Source organism: Mustela putorius, unplaced genomic scaffold (genome assembly GCF_011764305.1).
Source record: "Mustela putorius furo isolate JIRA1106 unplaced genomic scaffold, ASM1176430v1.1 tig00003863_pilon_pilon_pilon, whole genome shotgun sequence".
NCBI classification, from domain to species: Eukaryota; Metazoa; Chordata; class Mammalia; order Carnivora; family Mustelidae; genus Mustela; species Mustela putorius.
In genome coordinates this window covers 1451659-1472470 of record NW_025422015.1, presented here as the reverse complement: position 1 = coordinate 1472470, position 20812 = coordinate 1451659, and the positions used below count along the sequence as shown (strand labels likewise).

At 37.0% G+C, this 20812-nt stretch overlaps 1 protein-coding gene across 1 annotated transcript in view; it reads left to right on the top strand.

Moving 5' to 3' along the window:
• BCKDHB (branched chain keto acid dehydrogenase E1 subunit beta) overlaps positions 1-14100 on the top strand; it is a 222573-nt gene extending 208473 nt beyond the window's left edge. Inside the window, exons 10-11 of the mRNA XM_004752815.3 lie at positions 12130-12278; positions 13812-14100. Of these exons, the coding sequence (XP_004752872.1) occupies positions 12130-12270 (141 nt within the window). The 3' untranslated portion in view covers positions 12271-12278; positions 13812-14100. The remainder of the gene's footprint in view (positions 1-12129; positions 12279-13811) is intronic.
• The last annotated feature ends 6712 nt before the right edge of the window (positions 14101-20812 follow it).

Here is a 20812-nt window from a genome sequence, read left to right as displayed (position 1 = left end):
CAAGATGCTGATTGAACGTTATTTATCACGGTTTGGGGTTTTCAGAGTTTCAGTGAGTATTCGTCAGTGGAAGGATCTCTTATGACATACAGGAATCTGTTCAAGCTGTGCTGGGCAAAAACACTCATATATAAGACTCGTCTAATGGTCACATAAACCCGCAATCGGTAGTTCTGAACCCGACATTGCTCGCGGGGCAGATTGATGTGTGAACGCTGTATTTGCGGGACCGAGACCGCACATTTGCTCTGCAGCTGTGTTTAATGGTTATCAGTTTGGCACGCAGCGTGCTTGTTTTGGAGGGAGAAGAGACACTGCAGATCCCTTTTGGCAATTCTGAAGTAACCGAAGTACCTACTGCTGGAGTGAATCACACAAACTTAATTAGATTTGCTCCATAATTAGCACTGGAGGAAACCTGAGGAAAATCCTTGTGGGTCGGCGATTTGTTATATCAGACATACAAGCGTGCTCATTCGGGGGACTGGGAATTGAGAACGATGAAATGTTAATGCATCATACCCCAGATATATTGTGAACATGTATAATGTTTTAATTGAGCTTTTCAATGTGATCTTTTCTCGGGGACGTTTGAGGTTCTTGTCCCAGACCACCGGGACCTCTCTGTTTCTGTGCCTGGGGACGGACCGGTCTGCACACAGCCAGGCCCACTTGGTGGCATTTACGTGTGTGCAGCCAGCTTTACACCTATAATAAGAGCCCACAACTATTTAATAAACACCCCAGTGCCAGCCGTGGAGTCTGTGCCAATAACCACTAATTGAAGCCAGTGACTACAGTCTGAGGCAGGGAGACCCCATACCGCCCTTACATTTACATTTTGATTTCAGATTAATTTAATTGTGGTGTCTTATCTGTCGTTTTAATTAAAAAAAAAAATCTTAATTTTAGTTTCAAAAGACATTTCTTTAAATAACCCAGGAATTTTCTTCTGTAGCTTTAGAGCTCTACAAAGTGAGTTAACTGTGGAGAATAGCTATAAAATATTTACTGTAAGGAGAGGATTAAATTTCATATTCCAATTTAAGTTAAGGCTAGGATAAAACTTGTAACCCGTGTTTATTTGACCTGTTTTCCTACTCTGTCAAAAAGCTGTCACATTCTTATCTAATTACTTAGCTACTTAAGTTAAATCTAGATTTTCCTATAGATAAGGAAATGAAAAGAAGCAAGTTTCATTTCCTCGTGAAGCACTGAACTGCTTTTCTTGAATCTTAGGGTAGAAGCAACTTGAAGGTTACAGCCCACTATTGGTTGAATATCCAGTTTTTTCTCAGAATTCAAAATCAGCTTCAGAACTCAAAGGGGCTATTTATGCCCCGCACTCAAGCAAGCCCATCGTAGAAAAAAGTTCCACTCTTTTTCCCTCTCATTTTTTCATCTTCTCCCCAACAAATATTTAAAAGAAGCCAAACCTCTCAATCTGTGCTGAACCTACTATAACTCTAGAGACCCATCTCTTCCCTAGTGACCCCTGACCCCCAAGACACCAAACTGCTAAGCCTTTTATTAAAATGTCTGTATGGATTGGACTTGCATTAACAAGTAGACAATTCCACCAGTTTCTATTTCACAGGTGTAATGGTAGCACTAAATAAAAATTTTGCCTTTTCTCCAGCCCATACTCTCCTGCGCACTTTTAAATCGAAAGCCCTGTAGCGTGCACTCAAGAGTAATAAGCAGGGGAGCTGGTTCATGTCCCGGTAGAACCATGTGCACCTGTGCGATCTTGGCCACCTCCCCTAACCTCTGCCAGCCTCTGTTCACTTGTCACCACCTCACAGAGTTGCTGAAAGGATTGAGACTATATAAACAATTGTACTTATTTAAGGAAGTAAGAACATCTCTTTGGGTACTATGTAGTTAATGTCTGGCTGTTGGTTCTCTGGGTGTACCTGTCCCTCTTCCTGAAGTGAGAGGCATAAGGACAAATACATTGCTTTTCCGGTAGGCCTCCGTGTTGTGTCTCAGATTATTCATGAGGATTCGTTGATTAAACACAGAATTATTTGTTTCTGTCCTTGTATGCTTACGTACATGGTTGTCTGTGGTATGTGACCAGTGGGGAAGCTCCTGTGATCTCTGGGTAGGGGGTGGGCGGGGTGGAGAATCCCTGCTGTGTGTTTTAGCCTGATTCCTAATTGAGGGACCTGATTGAATTTTTGTAGAGCTCATCCAAACAGGTAGATAAAAAATAGTAAGTGAATGCTTTGGTCTATCTCAATAAACTGTGTGAACATCCCCCTTTTAAAGAAACTACATAAATTTAGTTCATCTACAAACAGTATCTTCAGCATTTTTAATATTTTTTTCACTTAACTACAAAAGTATCCAGAACCAGGTCCTAGTTATTGTTAAACCACATTTCACTAGTGTATCTATAGTATCTATAGTTTTATCAGGCTTATTAGAAGTTTGTCCATAGTGAGCAAGCAATAACAGACTTTGTGAGAAATAGATTCATCTTAATTCATCTTCAGCACATATTTACCCAATTATGGGCATTAAAAAGGCACGTGTATTTTTCCTATAATTCTGAACTATCTCTTGATTCTGGAAATTCTGAAAATGTGTCTATGCAGATACATAGACATTTAATCTGAAAAGCTTCTTTGTAGGAAATGTTAACCAACTTTAAAGGCAGAAACATAGATATGTAAGTGCAGCAAAGAGGAAAATAGATTTTGGGTTCCGCATTGTATTTTAATTGGATGCAGACAATAATTACAAGTGCTAGATTTGTTGAATGAAAAGGTTGAACTTGTATTAGTAAAAGCCGTCTGCATTAAATAATGCAAGCACTAACAAGCCTTTTCTTACTTAGGTCAGAGATCCTGCCAAAAACTTGTTTGCTTTGTAAATTAGTTCAATTATTAAATTTTGGGAGTGCTGCTACTGCTGGGATCCAATCAACAAATTTTTGACTACATCTCCCTGATAATTGTTGATAGCCTTAGGACATTTATTTCTGTTGTGCTTTTCTTAGTAAAACTGTAGTGATCTAGTGACCAGAATTAAATTGCTGAAAAACAACGTGGTCTGATTTATTCATTCAGCAAAACCAAGCTTAAAGGCTGTGTTGCTATGACACCCAAGATTAACTTAAAAAAAAAAAGTGCGTCTAATTTCAGTAAAAACATTGACACGTCTCTTCTGGCATTACGTAGATAAAATAAAGTTGATCTTTTCCCTTTCCCTTGCCTTTTTTACATTTAACAATTTAGCATTTAGTTTTTACATTTAGCATTTAAACATAAACATAAACTAGAAATTTGACATATTTAAAAAGACGGAAAAAGCAGTAACAAAAAACAAACTTTGTATCGTAATAAGAGATCATTTGTACAATAGCAGATATTTTCATCAGTTCTTTATCTGGCTTCTCAACTTTTTAGAAAGATGGTGCCAGATAGGGGGAAATCACTTTATTCTAGTAGTTTCGTTTTGTGACCAGTCTTGAAACTTAAAATCAGGTTGCAGAATTGGGACAGTGACAAATCCTAATAGAGATTTTCCTAGCGCAGGTTCAGTTTCCCAAATTCTGAAAGAATATATTTTCTGTGTCACGAGACAAAAGAATCATCAGATTGCTTCAGCCAGGATTGATTTCTGCCTTCTGAGCACCATTTGGTGGTATGAGAATGCTGTAGGAATAATTTTATGGGGGGGAAAAAAAAACAACAGAAAAACCGAATGCTTTGTGAGATCATCGAAAGTTGCTTAAGAGGAGTATTTGAAGTTTCCTGCTGCCAAACAAAAGCAAGAATCCTACCTGACAGAGAGCAGTTTGTTCCTGAGATGACCCCGGTGCAGCAAGTCGCTTATGTTTATCATTAAGCACCCACATTCTCAGGAAATTCCACTTTCCAACTTTGCTGCTGCCGATGCTTGCTTCTATAGGGAAGAATTCTGAACTATAAAATTTGAGAAGCTCCAGCGTCTGTGGAAATTTGAGAGCATTGCCTCTTTCTCCCCCCACCCCCAATTGAATATAAATTGTTTTAACAAAAGCATGGTAGCCACGGTTTGTGGTACATGTCAGAATTTGCCCATAGTTATGTCTGAAAAGAACTTTAACTTTAGCGTTTGAACTTTGAAAGCCTCGGGACATCTTTGGAGACCAAGGGCTGCAAATAAAAGCGATGTTTATGGGCAGGAGGATGGAAGGGAGAAATAACTTTTTTTTAGCTGCTGCTTCTCGCCTGTGCTCTTCAGGTGAAAGGCGCGGCAGCTGTGGGTCACAGCTCCAGACTGTATCTGGGGGAAGGCTGGAAAGCCGAACCAGACCTTGACAGGTTTTACCGGGGAAACCAAAGGGGTTTGGATGGGGTGCGACTTTTGCCTTTGCGGCTGCTAATTTAGATTTTATGAAAAGCAAAATGAGTTAATACCTATAAAGTAGTTAATACGGTCCCTAGGCCATAATGTACACATGCACTTTCTTAAACAGTGATCTTAGATAACATTATAAGTGGTAGAAATGAGTTATCACTTTCACTTGTTTCTGATTTTAAAACAGTGAAAGTTACAAAACCATCATTCTGAGAGGAAAAATCCCTATGAAGTAATAAATTGTTAATTTTAATGTTACATTTGATTTTAAAGTTTGTTCTACTTCAGTTTCTACAGTTAATCTATGGAGATTCACAGATAATTTTATATTAACCTGTTTATATTCTAATACAACTATAGAATTTGAGCCATGAATCATTTCTGCGCACATTTTAATATCATACTCCAGTTTGTTTTAGGTAGCTAGATTGTATGCGGGGAAACCCATTTAGTTCACATATAGTATTTCTAACTTCAGAATATAAGCGTCCATTTTAAAAATGGAATTTGAATTTAAATGAAAATCCTCATTTAGAATTCAGTCCCATTCTTTAGCTAGAGAAATCACAGAAAACAAAAATTGTACCAGATTGCTAGTAATTTGCATTAAAGAGGAAGAAATGGAATTTTTTTTAAAGTGCTCAGATACTGTAGACATTTCAGTGAAGTTAAGTCAGAGAGATCTCAGCTTTTAATTTAGTCAGGATTATGATTTTATCTAGAAGCTTTGCTGAAATAGGTGGGCTTCACTATAATGTTTTAGGTGTTAGAGAAAGCTGGATAAAATGCTATTTTTCATATACTGTTTCACTTAGTTCCACTGGTTCCACTGTATTTTCAAAATGAGAGACCTCGTATCAACAAGTGTTTATTGAATGTATCTTCTGTGCATAGGTATCGGAAAAATAAAATAAGCATAGTTTTGATGTTCGAGGGCAGATTAGGGACGGTGCTGTCTGAAGAATTAATTTCATAGGTCTGTGCTGCATAGAAAATCAGTACAGCCTACTGTGCCTTCTAAGCTAAGTTTTAAAAACATGATAAGATAGTATTTAAACCATTAGCTTAAATGAAAAATTATATTTTAGATTAGCAAATGTTGTATTTATTTAATTCAGTAATGAAATTAATTTGGAGTTGCTGGCTTAGGGCCTTCACAGGTTTCTGTGACTCATTTGCTAAGGAAGTGTGATTCAAGACACCAGAATAATTTTTTTCTCATCTGCTGAAGCTCATGTTTTGGCTATGGGCAAGTTTTCAGGGCAGATTTAAAACAAATTTAAAACAAATATTCTCTGATAGTATTGGGAAGCTGGGGGGATGTCTAGCCTTACATAGATAAGACTATTCAATTTATAATCAAAATACAAGTCTCTAAGTTCATTGACTATATTGCTATCAAGTTTGCATCATTTGGTATATTGTGATTTTTTTTCCCCATCTGTTTAGAATTTAACTCTTGCCCTGCTCATTATGACCTCTAGATGACTATTTGCACTTAGAAGTGAAATCTCTGTTGTTTTTATTGTTAATTTAATAATTTAACTAAATTGGGACTAAATGGTATTGGAATTTAGGTTTAAAAATGAACACATCCACAAATCATATAAAGTTGCTTCTTAAATTTTTTTCTTCTAGAGAAGAAAGGATGACTCTATGACCTCTACATCTTGTTCGGTGCTCACTACATTTAGAGCTTAATTTACCTGCATCCTTTCTCCTCTTGGAAACAAAATATATTCTTATAGTTTAAATGGGTTGTTGGTGGCATAATACTTATAGTTTAAATGGGTTGTTGGTGGCATAATAATGACTACATGACGTGAAACTTTTTGTTTGCAAAATAATTTAAAAATTAATTTTCCAAGTTATTACTTTGGAATTAAGTGAGCCAATGTTTCTCCTTATTCCAAGGAAGAATGTAACATTTTTGATTTACGAGGTAATCCCATTGACAATGTATGCCTGATTCGACTTGTTTCTCATTACAGCATCCTCCTTTTCTGACTCTCCATTAAATGTTTAGAAAGATTAGTTTTGCAGGGAAACTTAAGTAATTTAATCAGCCTATGTCAGCTATGAAAACTAGGAACATATATAAAAGACCCGAAGTGTTCTTATCTCACTTTAAACTTTTCTTCACAGTCTTCCAACTCAGGGTAATATGTGGTCTAACACAATAGGCTGTCTCCAACTTTCTGTCATTAGAAGAACCGAATAAAAATTTTTCCAGAATTGTCTCTAGAAAGAAATCCAAACTTGGGATTGCCTTGAATTAAAAAGTAAAGACCAAATGATTGCTTTAAAAATAAATTAAATACCGAGTGGTCTTTTATTCTTGGCTATTTTTCAAAGTGTCTATACCTTGGTTACATTAAATTATATTGGACTCTTCTGGTTGAAACCATCCAGTAGGTAACTGACAGCCTAATTTGCTATAGGAGCATTGCTTGGAAATTATGTGCTTCTGGGGGAGGGGAGGTAGATTTTTTTTTTTTTTTTTTAAACTATTTCCAGAGCTCTTGACTTCCTCATCTAGCCACACAAGTTGTTTATTGTCCCAGGCCCAGGAACTGGCAATTTGTGTCCAGGCTCCCTGAACCCCACCAGGGGGCAGCACCGGACCCTCCCTTTCCCTGAGGAGGCCTTAGCGCAGCCTGGCTCCTTATAACCTCAGTGATTCCCACCCTCTCCTCACATGACACGTACTTATTTGTGGTATTTCCTTACATTTTTTAAGGCTTAGTAAGTCTCCAACAAGGGTAGCCATTCCGTGTTGACCGTTCTGTACACCAGAATCTTTTCTTCATTGATGGTTTGATCTGTGCTTTCAGACACCTTGTGTTTATTATAACTTGGGAAATCTCAAGAGGGAAACAAAAACCTAGCAATTATTGAACACTACGATATGTCAAGCTTGAAACCGGGTCCTCTTCAGACACTCTGTACAATCTGGAGGAGCAAGTAGGCCTCTAGTAACAATAGTGTTATAAGACAATAGGATAATATAACAGCAGAATTTTTAATGTCCCTAATTTGCTGTTAAGTGACAGAGGCTCAGAGAAGTTAAATCATAGGAAAACAAAGATTCCCTTTAAATAGAATTCCAGGGGCGCCTGGGTGGCTCATTGGGTTAAAGCCTCTGCCTTGGGCTCAGGTCATGATCCCAGGGTCCTGGGATCGAGCCCTGCATCCGGCTTTCTGCTCCACGGAGGGCCTGCTTCCTCCTCTCTCTCTGCCTGCCTTCCTACTTGTGATCTCTCTGTCAAATGAATAAATAAAATCTTAAAAAAAAAAAAAAGAATTCTAGATTCCATGCTGTATCAATTATATCCTACAGCTTTGCCATAAAAACAATGAAAAGATTTGTGGAGAGTGACTGAAGGCACAGTGAGGAATGCCTGAAACTGATTTCAGTGCTGTAATTCCTGTGATGGGAGAATTTATGCTTGATGTACTTAAAACTCTAATGGGGAGATGCAGTTAAGTGCTGGGAGGTCTTGAATGAAAGCCCTAATCTGTACACATTTACATACACACAGTATATACTTGGTATTATGTTCACCAAAACACGGGATTAAATGCAATACACTTAATTTTTAGAAACCTACTGATAATTTTAGTTTTCTTAAAACAACAACGGGTCCTTTTGTAATTAATTTTGATTTACTCTCTTACCTGCTAAAAAATATACAGGCTCTCTCCTCTGCAATCTCAACAAGACACTTAAAACTTTGTTTTGTTGCAGAATATAGGCAAATAAAGAATTTTTGTTGCTTGCATTTAGGTTTTTATGATTTGGAATTATCATTTCAGACTCTCAGCTTCCTTTTCTGGTTGCAATGCACATAGCAACCCAGATGGCTAATATACAAACAATTTGAGTGATGCTTATTTAAATCATTTAGGACAGCTCAGGAGGTTGCTGAGACCCGAGACCATCTGTTTATTGCTCTATGCGTTTCTTTGAGGCTTAGTGTGTGCTCACACCTTCACACGTCTTAGCCTCTACCTTCCTGATATATACCCAGAAGAGGCGTCTTAGACTCCATTTAACTCCTTATTTCTATCGAGGTTCTGTTTTAAAAGCTTAATCCCCACCTGCCTTCTGTTTTACCATTTTACCCTTTTTACTTTAGTTTTTTTCCTGTTATTACTATCCTCAGCAGTCACTTTGCAGATGAATGACTGGGAACGTGGATTGGTAGTCAGGTTGGAATCTTAATTGGCTGTTTACGTAGCTATTTGACCTGGGCCAGGCTCTTTCACCTTGACTTCCTCATCTGTGAAATGGAATGTAATACCCACCTCATATATTTGTGAGAATGATTAAATGAGATAAAACATAATTCATTACATATAATTCTGTCTGGTTGCTATTATTAACATGCTTTAGAAAGATGAGTCTTACAATGACAAAAAGACATTCAGAAGTAAATTTCGGATACTATATACTTGAATTTCAGACAATAATCTTTTGGAAGGAATATCTGTTTTTCCTTAAGCTGACTGTTTATGTGAAAGCACACACTACAACAAAATGTATGAAAACCCTCATGGGGTCTAGTGTGAGGGTTCCAGTCCTCTTTTATGGGACCCATGGAGAAACTTTGGACTATGAGTAGCTGGAGAAGAGTTTTCTCTCGGCACCTGTCTGGGTTCTCTTCCGAAGTCCCTGGTTACATATTAGACTGTACGGCTTTGGAACCTCACTTTCACATCTGTACTGGTTCCCTGTGGACTGAGCTGGTCCATATATACGCTCTCTGAGGAGAGAGACCAGAAAATGGTCTCTTCCACGTTAGCCCCTGTGCCGGCCATGACCTGTAACCCTTACAACTCTGTGGGGGAGGTCATTATTTCTTCCTAATTTTATGTGGATTACTATTTCTGAATTAAAGATCATCAGAGTTTTTAAAAGTATGAGTGTGCTTATGCAGTCAGTGGAAAAGAAGAATACAATTAATCTGGATGGTCTTGGAAATTCAGGGCACACGTTTACTGTAGTTCTAGTATTATAACATGGTATAAAATAGAGATACATACTTTCCAGAGGGTTAATCTGGTACATTGATCTAAAAGTCTGCCATTGAGATTCAAATATTTTTTGTAAGTGTGTGTGTGTGTACAGCTTCTGCATGAAAAAAACAGGTTGAACAAGGATGCCCTGTTTTGATGGTTGCCCAGAGAAACATATAGCCACACATAAATCATTTGTGTATGAAACAGTCCATTAGGAACTCACTTTGTGCAGCTGCTTGACCCAAGCATTTTTTTTCCGGTCTTTTTAAAACATGTTTTAACACAAGTCTGTGGAGGGAATAATGCCAGTCTCTCTAATAATACTTCAGTTAGCAAAGCATTAAAATGTCAAACTGTTTCAATTGGTCAGGGTATATCCTTATAAAATTGAATCATAGTCCTCTGTTATGTATCTGTTATCTTCCATGATTTTTTTAATTTAAATAGCCAATTTAGCCAATTAGCCAACATTTAGTACATCCTTAGTTTCTTCCATGACTTTTAAAAATATACTTTATATATTTATATATAATGATTTAAAATCCTTTCACTCCACTTAATGTAGAATAATTGTTTCCAAATTAAGGAAACACTCCATATAAAGTTATAAAACTAATGTAAAATAGTAACCATTATTCACACAAGAAGGTATTTTTTACTCTTTTATGTCAGTGTCATTTAATTACAAATGTAAATTACATTTAATTACAAATAGTTTCATAAAAACTATTACAATACATATTAAGTATGAACTAGAGCCCTTTCTCACCTTTTGCCACTCCTGGCCTCAGAAGGTGACCTCTAGTAATAGTTCAAGTGTGACCCTTCAGACCTTTTTCTATGCTCATGCAAACACACAGGTGTATCTTGCAAAGAGTGATTACACACACACACACACACACACACACACACACACACTCACTGGAATACTACTCAGCCATAAAAGGAATGTTGCCATTTGCAACAATGTGAATGGAGCTAGCGAGTTTTATGCTAGGTGAAATAGAGAAAGGAAGATACCATATGATTTCACACCTATGTAGAAATTAAGAAACCAAACAACTGAACAAAGAGACAAAAAAAAAAAAAAACAAAAAAGAGAGAGAGAGAGGCAAACTGAGGAACAGATTCTTAATTATAGAGAACACACTGACGGTTACCAGGGCAGGTGGGAAGGGGGTGGGTGAAATAGGTGAAGTTGATTAAGGAGGCACTTGCTGTGATGAGCTTGGGGTGATGTACGGGTGTTGAGTCACTGTATTGTACACCTGAAATGCATATTACACCATAACTGCAATTGAAATAAAAACTTAAACAATATAAAGCATGGTATTAAGAAGCCAATTAGAATAAAATAAAATACAATTAAGTAAAATATATAGGGAAAGGTGGACCTCACATCCTTTGTAAAGCAGGGTAATGCAGGAAGTAGATGCCTATAAAACCTTAAGTTGCATGAGGTTTTTTGTTTTTTGGTTTTTGTCTTTAGTATAGCTGACACATAATATTACTGGTATACGACTTGGGATTTGACAAGTTTATACATTGTGCTCTTTCTTTGTAGACGTACCAACTGTCTTTCCCTTTACATCGCTGTTACAATATCATTAACTGGATTCCCTGTGCTTTGCTTTTTCTTCCCATGACTTAACTCATTCTATAACTGGAGTCCTGTATCTCCCTCTCCCTGGCACCAGTTTTGCCCAACCCCATACCCTCCTCCCCTCTGGCAACTATTAGCAAAACCCTAAGATTTTATTTGCAGTAATAACTGTGAGGGGTAACGTCAATATCATTTTCATAGGAACAGTTTAATCACATAGCTCTCTTTAGATTTTTTGGAACTCTCTAAAAATTATTTTCAAGTTTGAATTTGTCACCTAATTTTTTTTTTCCCCTCTGAAGATAATTTCCTGTAGGATTCCTCAAGTGTGGTTGGGATTGTATATTTTTGAACCAGACCTCTAGCCTCATGGAGTTCATTGTCTCTCAGGAGAGACAGATAATTGAGCAACTACAGTGGATCTTGCTCAGTTCAGTACTGTGAAAGCTAGGGGCAGAAACCCCCTCTGTCAGTGGTGCGGGGTTGGGCAAGTGCCACCAGGGAAGGCTTCCTGGCAGAGGTGAATCCTAACACAGTATCTGAGAGATGTGCACACAGCAGTCAGGCAAAGAGCTATGGGCTTGGGCTGGGAATTGGCCTGGGAACCATCAGCATCTACAAAAGCCTGGCCATGAGAGAATCCAGAACATGGTTAAGTAACTGCTAGAAGTTCAGTCTGACTGTAGGGTAATTAGAAACATTTATTATGATAATAATACATGTCCATTATATATAAAATTTGAAAAACACAGGAAACAAGAGAAAACATATGCCACCACTAATTTTAAGCTGCAGAGTTTCCTGTGAGCATTTTCTTACAATTTTGTCATGCCTTATATTTGAATTTATAGGACAACACATTTGGTATATTCCCAGTGAGGCTTAAACCAGAGCTATGCATGGAGACATAAATGCATGCATGTATTTTAAGACATTTTAAGTAAAACTGGGATCATGCCAGACTTGCATATGTCACTTAATTTTTTTAACCTTTTTTTTAACATTACGATATACTGATTTATTTTAATGCCCCTGGATAGAATTACATTTCTTTTTTCTCTTTTTAGAATTACATTTCAAGTGGAAATGTTTCATCTCTCTTAATAAAAAGAAATATTTGTGAAGTGAACTATCTGTATTCTTCTCTGTAGGAAGAATGTTTCCTGAACCTAGAAGCTCCTATATCAAGAGTATGTGGGTATGACACACCGTTTCCTCACATTTTCGAGCCATTCTACATCCCAGACAAATGGAAGTGCTATGATGCCCTTCGAAAAATGATCAACTATTGACTGTATTGGTAAGTCAGCCTTGCATTTTGACAAAGCTAGTGTATGTCACTCATATGACTGTGCCATTAACCAAGAGCTATAGTCATCAGTGTGTTGGCAATTTCCAGAACAAAAGTGGATGGAAGAAAAAAAAAAGGAAATTTATAGTGGTATATTGGTATATTTACACTTGATAGAAACACATCAGATATATGTTTATCTGATACCCATAAAACAGATGTGTGCATATATTAATGTGGAGTAATCAATGAAGACGAAGATACTCTGTGCTGTGGTTTGCTTACAAATATACCTTACTCTACTCTTCCAACTTTAGCCTCATTTCTGTATATTGTTATTGACCATTTAAATTGTTCATGAATAGGGTTAATTTCTGTTATTGAAAAATGTTCCTTTGAGCAACATTCTTTGGGACTCCAGTGAATTTAAACTACAGTGAATTTAAACTATATGATGATCCATAACATGAAATTTGCCTTTATATTATCTGAAAATAGGTTTGTTGAGCAGAAAACCTATTTATCATGTATAGGGAAGTTTTTACATAAAAGAAAATCCAGCACCACCACCATTTCCAGAATCCTTTTAGACAAATGAATATTTTTAAATTGTGGATAATGACATTTAGTTGTTATGATTTTCTATCTTATCTGCCTCTTCAGCAGTGATTTTCTAGCAAAAAATGAATATCATTAAAAACTGTTTAGTTTTCAGGTTTTAATATAGAAAGGAGTTGCTATCACTGACATACTGCCTTATTTTATCTTGGCATTTTGAAACGTATAGCTGGAATTAAATTTTACATTAACATGTGATATTTACATTTTAATATCTAGATTGTCTAAAAAATAGTAATAATAATACATTTTTAAGAGCTGTCATCTTTTTAAAAAAAGGGGAGACCAGGCTCTGTGTAATAACATAAGCCCACACTTCTTAAAGATAGAAATACTGTAATTCTTGAATTCTGTGTCTGAGGAGTAAACCTGGGCCATTGAAAACCAGAGAGGTACCTTTTAAATTTGTACAGATAGAGAAAATAATGCCCTCCCATCTGCCACTGTGACACCCCCCCTTTCCATTTTTTGCAGTTCTATTTTGAGAATGTACCAGATGTAAGTTCACGCCATTAGTCAACACATCCTTGGTATTCTTTCAGATACACGGAGAGAGATGCTGTGTATCTGGTGTCCTCTTAATGTCTGTGAAAGTAACTGGTTTCTACAGTAAGTCACACTTAGGACTAGTTAGAGGGAAACCATCTCTTTTGTCCATCTTCTTCCTTCCATGGACTCTCCCTAATGGAGAGTCAAGGTAATCACGATGTGTGGCCACAGAGTTTAGGTGCTGGTTTAAATTTGGATATATAATTCTTTTTAAACCTAAAAAATATGTAAACCTATTGAAAACATAAAAGAAGAATAGGTTTTCTATGTTTCAAGCTAAATATGGCATTAAGGAAAAGAGTCATGCAGTTGAGAAATCTATATTTAATTCATGGTGGCCGGAATGTCTATAATTGTTATTGATTTCTTTTACAGAACAACTGGAAGATTGTGACTAGATATGGAAATATTTTTCTGAAAATTCTTCTTATTTCCTCAGACTTCTCTCTTGTTGAAAGTAGAGTTTTTATGAACTGAACCACCTTGGATAATGGCTGAAAATTTTTAATTATTGTATTAATACATATGAATTGATGAGTTCCATTAAGAGTATCTGAGATTAACTTTTTAAAATGCTTCACTTGGTAGTCTTATAAATTCCATCAAATTACATCTGTAAATATTGGGCATGGGGTAGTATTCAATAAAGCTAAATCAGATTCTGTCTTTTTGTATGTGTGTCTTTTTTTCATTAGCTAAAAGAATCTTATCAGAGTAATAGATTAACTTGTTAAATCTGAAAGTGAAATGCTTAGAAATGCTGATTTTCAGTTACATTATATTTAGTATAATTCTTTTTGGCTAAGATGGTTGTATGTTGATGAAACTTCTGGAATATTTTACCTGATTCTTCCCTCTTACCTCAAAAAGATGCACTGATGGGGGCACCTGGGTGACAGGTGGTTAAGCCTCTGCTTTCAGCTCAGGTCAGGATCCCAGGGTCCTGGGATTGAGCCCCACATCAGGCTCTCTGCTCAGTGGGAGCCTGCTTCTCCCTCTCCTTCCAGCTCTCCTTTGTGATCACGGTCTCTCTCTCTCAAATAAATAAATAAAATATTAAAAAAAAAAAAAAAGATGCACTGATGGACATACTCACTCTTTTCCAAAGCATGGTGGGGCAGGATCTTCCTTGCTGCCTCTCTTCCTAATTTTGGGAGATGGACAGCATGAACCTATCTTTTGTTATAAAATTGCCAAGTTTTTCTACAGCTGTATTTTTTTTTTTTTGCCATGGTGTTGCAAAGCAAGTATCTTTTACCATGTCCTTTCTATTACTTGTAGATGAAAAGAGAAACAAGATTAGAAGCATCAAAAGGCCCTGAGAAGACGGCTGGGTGGCTCAGTCGGTTAGGCTTCTGCCTTCTGTCATGATCCTAGGGTCCTGGGATTGAATCTCGTGTCAGGCTCCCTGCTCAGTGGGGAGTCTGCTTCTCCTACTGCCCCTCCTTACACACTTTTTTTTTCTCTCAAACATAATTTATTTCTCTCTTTCTCTCAAATAAATATGTAAAATCTTAAAAAAGAAAAAAAGCCCTGGCCAGAGGAAGCCTCTGTGGTTGGAGATATTGCCAGGGCCTCCATTTCTTAATCTGCCTCTTCTGCCCTTCATTTTGAGTTTGAGACTGGCCTGAACAGCCTCAGAAATCTCTTTGTAGGACACTTCATCTCTGGGGGCCTGTCCCTTGCAAGTGGTACTTGCCAGTCTGCCCACCCCTTCTGTAGATTACTTCAGAAGAGTTTGTTCTCACCAGTTCCCGCATAAAGATCCACCTCCCTAAAAAATCAGAGAAACAGAGTCATAGAGTGTTTTCCTTTCTCTATAAAGACCAAAGGGATATTTTCTTCTGATTACAAATGTTGATTTTACTTTAAAACTACAACTTTAAAAAAGCTGTGTTCTGTTTATTTTGATCAGCTATTTGGAGGATACAGAAATCTACAGTAATATTAGTAGATTGCCAGAAGCTTGGAGGTAAAGTAAATGCACTTTATCACAGATTTTTTTTAGGAATGGGCTGGAAAAAAAGAACCAGTGCACTTGTTTGGGTAAAAATAAAGCCTTATCCTTGATTTAAAAATAGAAACACCTGTATGTTCTAGAATTGGGAAAAGATGTAGTTGTCAGAAGCAAGTCTGGGTAACATTTAGGGAATCTGTTGACTTATGATACAGGACATTTGGAGTTTAAAATGCCAAAACACAGTACGACTCTTGGCTTTTTTCACTATCCACGGAAGTCATGCGGCATCCTTGCAGGAAGCTCTTCACTTACGTGGTCAGTCTAGCAGAGTAGGAAATAGGCAGTATTCAACCACCTCAGAGCCTTAATGGGTCCTTTGAACATAATTGTTTTAGCTGAAGTTATTTTTTTAGTTGATGTTATTTATACTTTTAGTTACTTATTTTAAGTTAATTGCCAGAGATGTTTTTAATATTTTTAATACTATTTTTTTCTACTCATCTGTTCTTGTAAGAATTTTCCCTTAGCTCTTTTTTTTTCTGTTCCTCAGTTTTGAAATATCAAGCGTGAGGACAACTGTGGGGATTGTCTGTGCTCTCAGGGCCTGAGCTGAAAGGTGTTTCCCCCTTCCAGTTGGCCCCGCAGGCCCTACCAGTAAGCACCCTTTTCCCTTTGAAAATAAATGACTTACAATTAATATCAAACTCAGTCTGTGGCACAGGATGTACATGCACATCTAAATAATTGTCTTAAATACATTTTCATTACATGAAGCAAATGTTCCATGTTGTGTAAATAAGAGCATTGAAATGAGGACACATTCAGGGGGTGTTAAGTGAAGTTGGAGAAGTTCCGAGTCCCCAGGACTCCCAGCCTAGCACAGGAAGTCTGCTTCCTGGGACAACATAGATATATAAGTGAAGGTAATCTTATACACTTCAAATTTCCAATTCCTTTCAGAAAGAAGCAAACCGTGATCTAACATCCTTATATTATATAACTGATAGATATCATCCGCGTTATGTGAACAGACCTAGATACATGAGAAAAAAGGTGACACAAGATCGAGAAAATGACCTCAATTTAGTCCCTTAGGTTTAAGTCACATAATCTAGAAACTCTGAGTAAGAATCCTGAGATGTCCTCCAGAGGGTCTACATTTGGTTTAGTGAAATCCTTTTTCCCATCAGCTTGCCTGAGGTGGACAAGTGTGGTTTCCAGGGGCCTGGCATTCCCACCTTCTATAAGAGCACTGATGTTTGAGAATATTTGTTGAGAGCTCCCTCCTCACTGCCTTGGCTCTGGAGAGGCTGCCATCCCCCAGGCTGTTGGGCACCGGCCACAGAGATGGCCCCAGCCCAGCCTAGTCAGATGCCCCAGAACGGAACATTAGGTTACTCATGCAGAAACAAAACTTGGCCTCCACCTTGTCAGTGACACTCAGCAATCAAAGACTGGTTCTCAAACTTTTACCTCTTTGAGGTATACCTGATAGGTATTAACCAGCTAGCACAGTGCTGAATTTAGCAGACACTCTTGGGTGAGGGGTGAGAAGCATGACCCTAAAGCCATCCTGTCAGAATTTCCAGAGAGATGTGAGGTTTGGAGACTCTGATACACCCCTGTAGGCCATCTACTTTGGAAAGAAGTAGAAAATATTCATACATGGGCAAAGATTTAGAAACCCTGATACCCGATACTTCCCCGAACATCATAATTAAAGATACTTGCCAGGAAAATGAGAAATAAAATAAGTCAAGAATGAGGAAATCATAGCTGGAATGGACGAAGTGCAAATGGAAACAAGTTAAATAAAAAGATATATATCTAAAATAATTGTCTTAACTACACTTTTTATGTGAAACAAATGTTCCGTATTGTAAAAATAAGAAAGTGGTGGTGATAATAAATATGACTTACATTGACAAAGATTAGAGTAGTAGATTTGCCAAGAGGAATTCAAAAGTGCCAAAATCTTCATTTTCAGTAAAGAGGAGCATAGCTTTATTATCCCACTGTTAATATTGAAAGTTTATATTGGTTTTTAAATGCTTCAAAAATAAAATTAATCACTATTTATGTATCTTTCATATCATTATATAAACCAGCTATACTATACTTATTAATTCATTCCACAAACATTTAGTGGATACTTGTTATAGGCCAGGCACTGGATTAGATCCTAATATGCAAAGTTAACTAAGAAACATTCCCTCCCTGCAAAGAAAATGGGAAAAAAAAATGTTTAAAGAGCAATAGAAAAGAAAAGTAGGGAAAAGCAAGACCAAACAAAACAATTATGACAATAAATATAATGGGGTAAATTCCCTGGTCTAAAAGAAAGAACCTAGAGTGGGTTGAGAAACAGAATCCTAGTTCTTTACTAGGAAGGGTCCTGTTATAAATTATCCCAGAAAGGTTAAAATTTGAAAATGAACAAACAAAAGGCAAAAATAAATATGAAAACAACACAAATGGCAGAATTTGTTTCAGATGAAAGACGAGAGAAAATGTATGCAGTCAGTAGTAACAAAAGGAATATATTACACGGAAGATATAACAGTTAAATTATTTGTTCTAAGTGCATGACATTAAAATGTAATTAAAATGTAAGCAAAATTCTGTAAATACAGAGGATGTAGATAGATGTAGATAGGATGTAGATAGAAGATGCCAACTTTGTCATCTCACTGTCAGTTCATAATTGAAGTAAGAATAATAGGGTTGAGTCAACAGAAACATACTTTAAACTGTCCCATAAACAGAGACTATATCACCTTTTAAAGCATATACAGCAGTTAAGAGAGTTGAGCATAGATAAGGTACAAAGAAAAACAGTAAATTCCTCGAAGAAAAGAGTATTAAAAGGCACCATGTTTTTTGACCACATCCCAAATTAAGAACAAATATTTCCAACTACTTAGAATGAGAACATAAATGTATCCAGCTGTGGAACCCAGGAGGAAATGTAAAACAATTCCAAAATATTTAGAACTTAAGATCACTGATGTGCTTCAGCCAAGATCTTACTCAGAGGTAAATTCATAGATTTTAACTCTTTCATGAAAAAAGGGAAATACAAGATTACAAGAATAAAGGGAGAAGAAGCACAAGAATCATGAAAAAAATTAAAATAGAATGCAATAAAATGAAAAGTGAAGAAAGGCAGAAAGTTCCAAATGATAAAAAAAAAAACAAAAAAAAAAAACCCAAAACTGTAAGATCGAAATACTCTCGTATAAGAATGGAAGTTTTTCTTTCATTTTACAATGCCTGTATCCTGTGAGGGTGGATTACATTACCTATGTTTTTATGGAATTACGATATTGGCAAAGAAAGGTCATGTTAATAATGGAAGTGCCTGCATTGGTGAATGACTGTCATGGTCCTTTGTATGGTCATGGGAAATTATTTAGCAAAACCTAATCATTTACCCACAGTACTGCTGAGCAAACATCTTTGTTTTTAGGAGATTTTATTCCAACACTTTAAGAAAACAATTATTAAGGTCTTGTTTTGCTAAAAGTCCTTCAGTTTCATGCTGAGGCCTCATTGCTACCATAAATATTTTATTTACTCCAAGGTTTCAGAAGATAACAATGACTAATTAATAATAATAATAGTTATTTTTTTAGCTTTTAAAACTTCAGTGTAGATAGGCTTTTTACAAATAACTGACAGTAGCTTCTTTTAAGGATCGTTGGAGATTCATAAGAACTACAGATTTTTGACGATTGTAGTTACCATCCAAGGAGGGCAAAAATTCAGTGACTTCCCCAAAATAATTTGCATGAAATTACAAGTCCTGATGAGTCTTATTTTCTCTCTCGCAAAATGCTCTATAGAGTTTTAGAAAGACCCAAAAAGCATTTTTGTGTTTAGATAAACCTTTTATAATATAAAATAGGACCACAAATCAGTGTGATGGGTTTTCTTCCATCATTTGTAAAATAGAGCTACCCTATGACCCGGCAATTCCACTACTGGGTATTGAAAAGAAGGGCCACATGCACCCAAAGTTCATAGCAGCAATGTCCACAATAGCCAAACTGTGGAAGGAGCTGAGATGCCCTTCAATAGACGAATGTATAAAGAAGATGTGGTTCATATATACAATAGAATATTACTCAGCCATCAGAAAGGATGAATACCCACCATTTGTATTGACATGAACTGGAGGGAATTATGCTTAGTGAAATAGGTCACACAGAGAAAGACAATTATGATATGGTTTCACTTATATGTGGAACATAAGGAACAGCATGGAGGTCATTAGAAGTGGGGGAGTCAGAGTGAGTGACAAACCATGAGACACTATGGACTACAGGAAACAAAAAAAGGGTTTCAGAGGGTAGGGGGATGGGGGATGGGTTATCCTGGTGATATGCAAACAATGAATCCTGAAACATTACATCAAAAACTAATGATGTACTGTATGGTGACATAACATAATAATAATAAAAAAAAATCCAGATATGCTGTAGAAATCTCTTGATTTACAATCAGAAAGAACTGCCTCCAACTGGGAGTCAAGGGACCTGGGATCCAGCTCCCATCCTGCACAGTGTGATCCCAAACCAGTCCCTCAACTTCTGGATAGCAGAAGCTGGGTCACAGAATGAAAGGGGCTGACTGAGGTCATTTTGATGATCTCTTCCAGCTCTGTTATTTTGTAATGCGGTGAAATCTGGCTAACATGTTCCAAGCTGTTTGGGGTCAGGGACTTTAGAACCTATATAGAAGGTACAGTACTTTAAAAATTCCTACTTTTTTTTTTAAGTATAATTTTTTATTTTTTATAAACATATATTTTTTTTGAGTCCTGTTCTTCAATTTATTTTTTTTCCATGTTCTTCTGTGCACTGAAATACATTTTCCTATTTAATGGCCTCTTCATGAATACGAATTAAAAAGCTTCTCAAGGATGTATTTCTCATAACATGCCGCTTTAATTTTTCCGAGATCTTCTCCAGCAGTTGTGGATGCTAATATATTCACCACTTTTTCAGGAGATTTGCCACCCTTATCCCAAACCTTGCCACTCTTCCAGAGAGCCCCAACCTTGGAAATGTACGGACAGAGCTGGCATTAACCTCTGCTTCTGGTCAGTGGTGAGGGGGTATGGGGGTATAGGTGAGGGGGTATGGGGGTATAGGTGAGGGGGTAAGGTAGGGGTGGGGTGGGGAGTGGAGTGGGGGTGGGGGTGGGGCTGTGATGACCATGCTCACAGGTCCACTGTCACATTTGTCACAGTGTTTTGTTTGGACCCAGGTTTGGCATGGGTGGTTATGGTGACAAAACCTTTGAGATCAACCCCCATAGGACCTAAGGAAGGAAGTGCTCTCTCTGGTTCCTTGCTCTGGCTTCTTACCTTGTGCATGGTACCAGCTTTCTGGGGCATCTCAGTGCCTAAGGG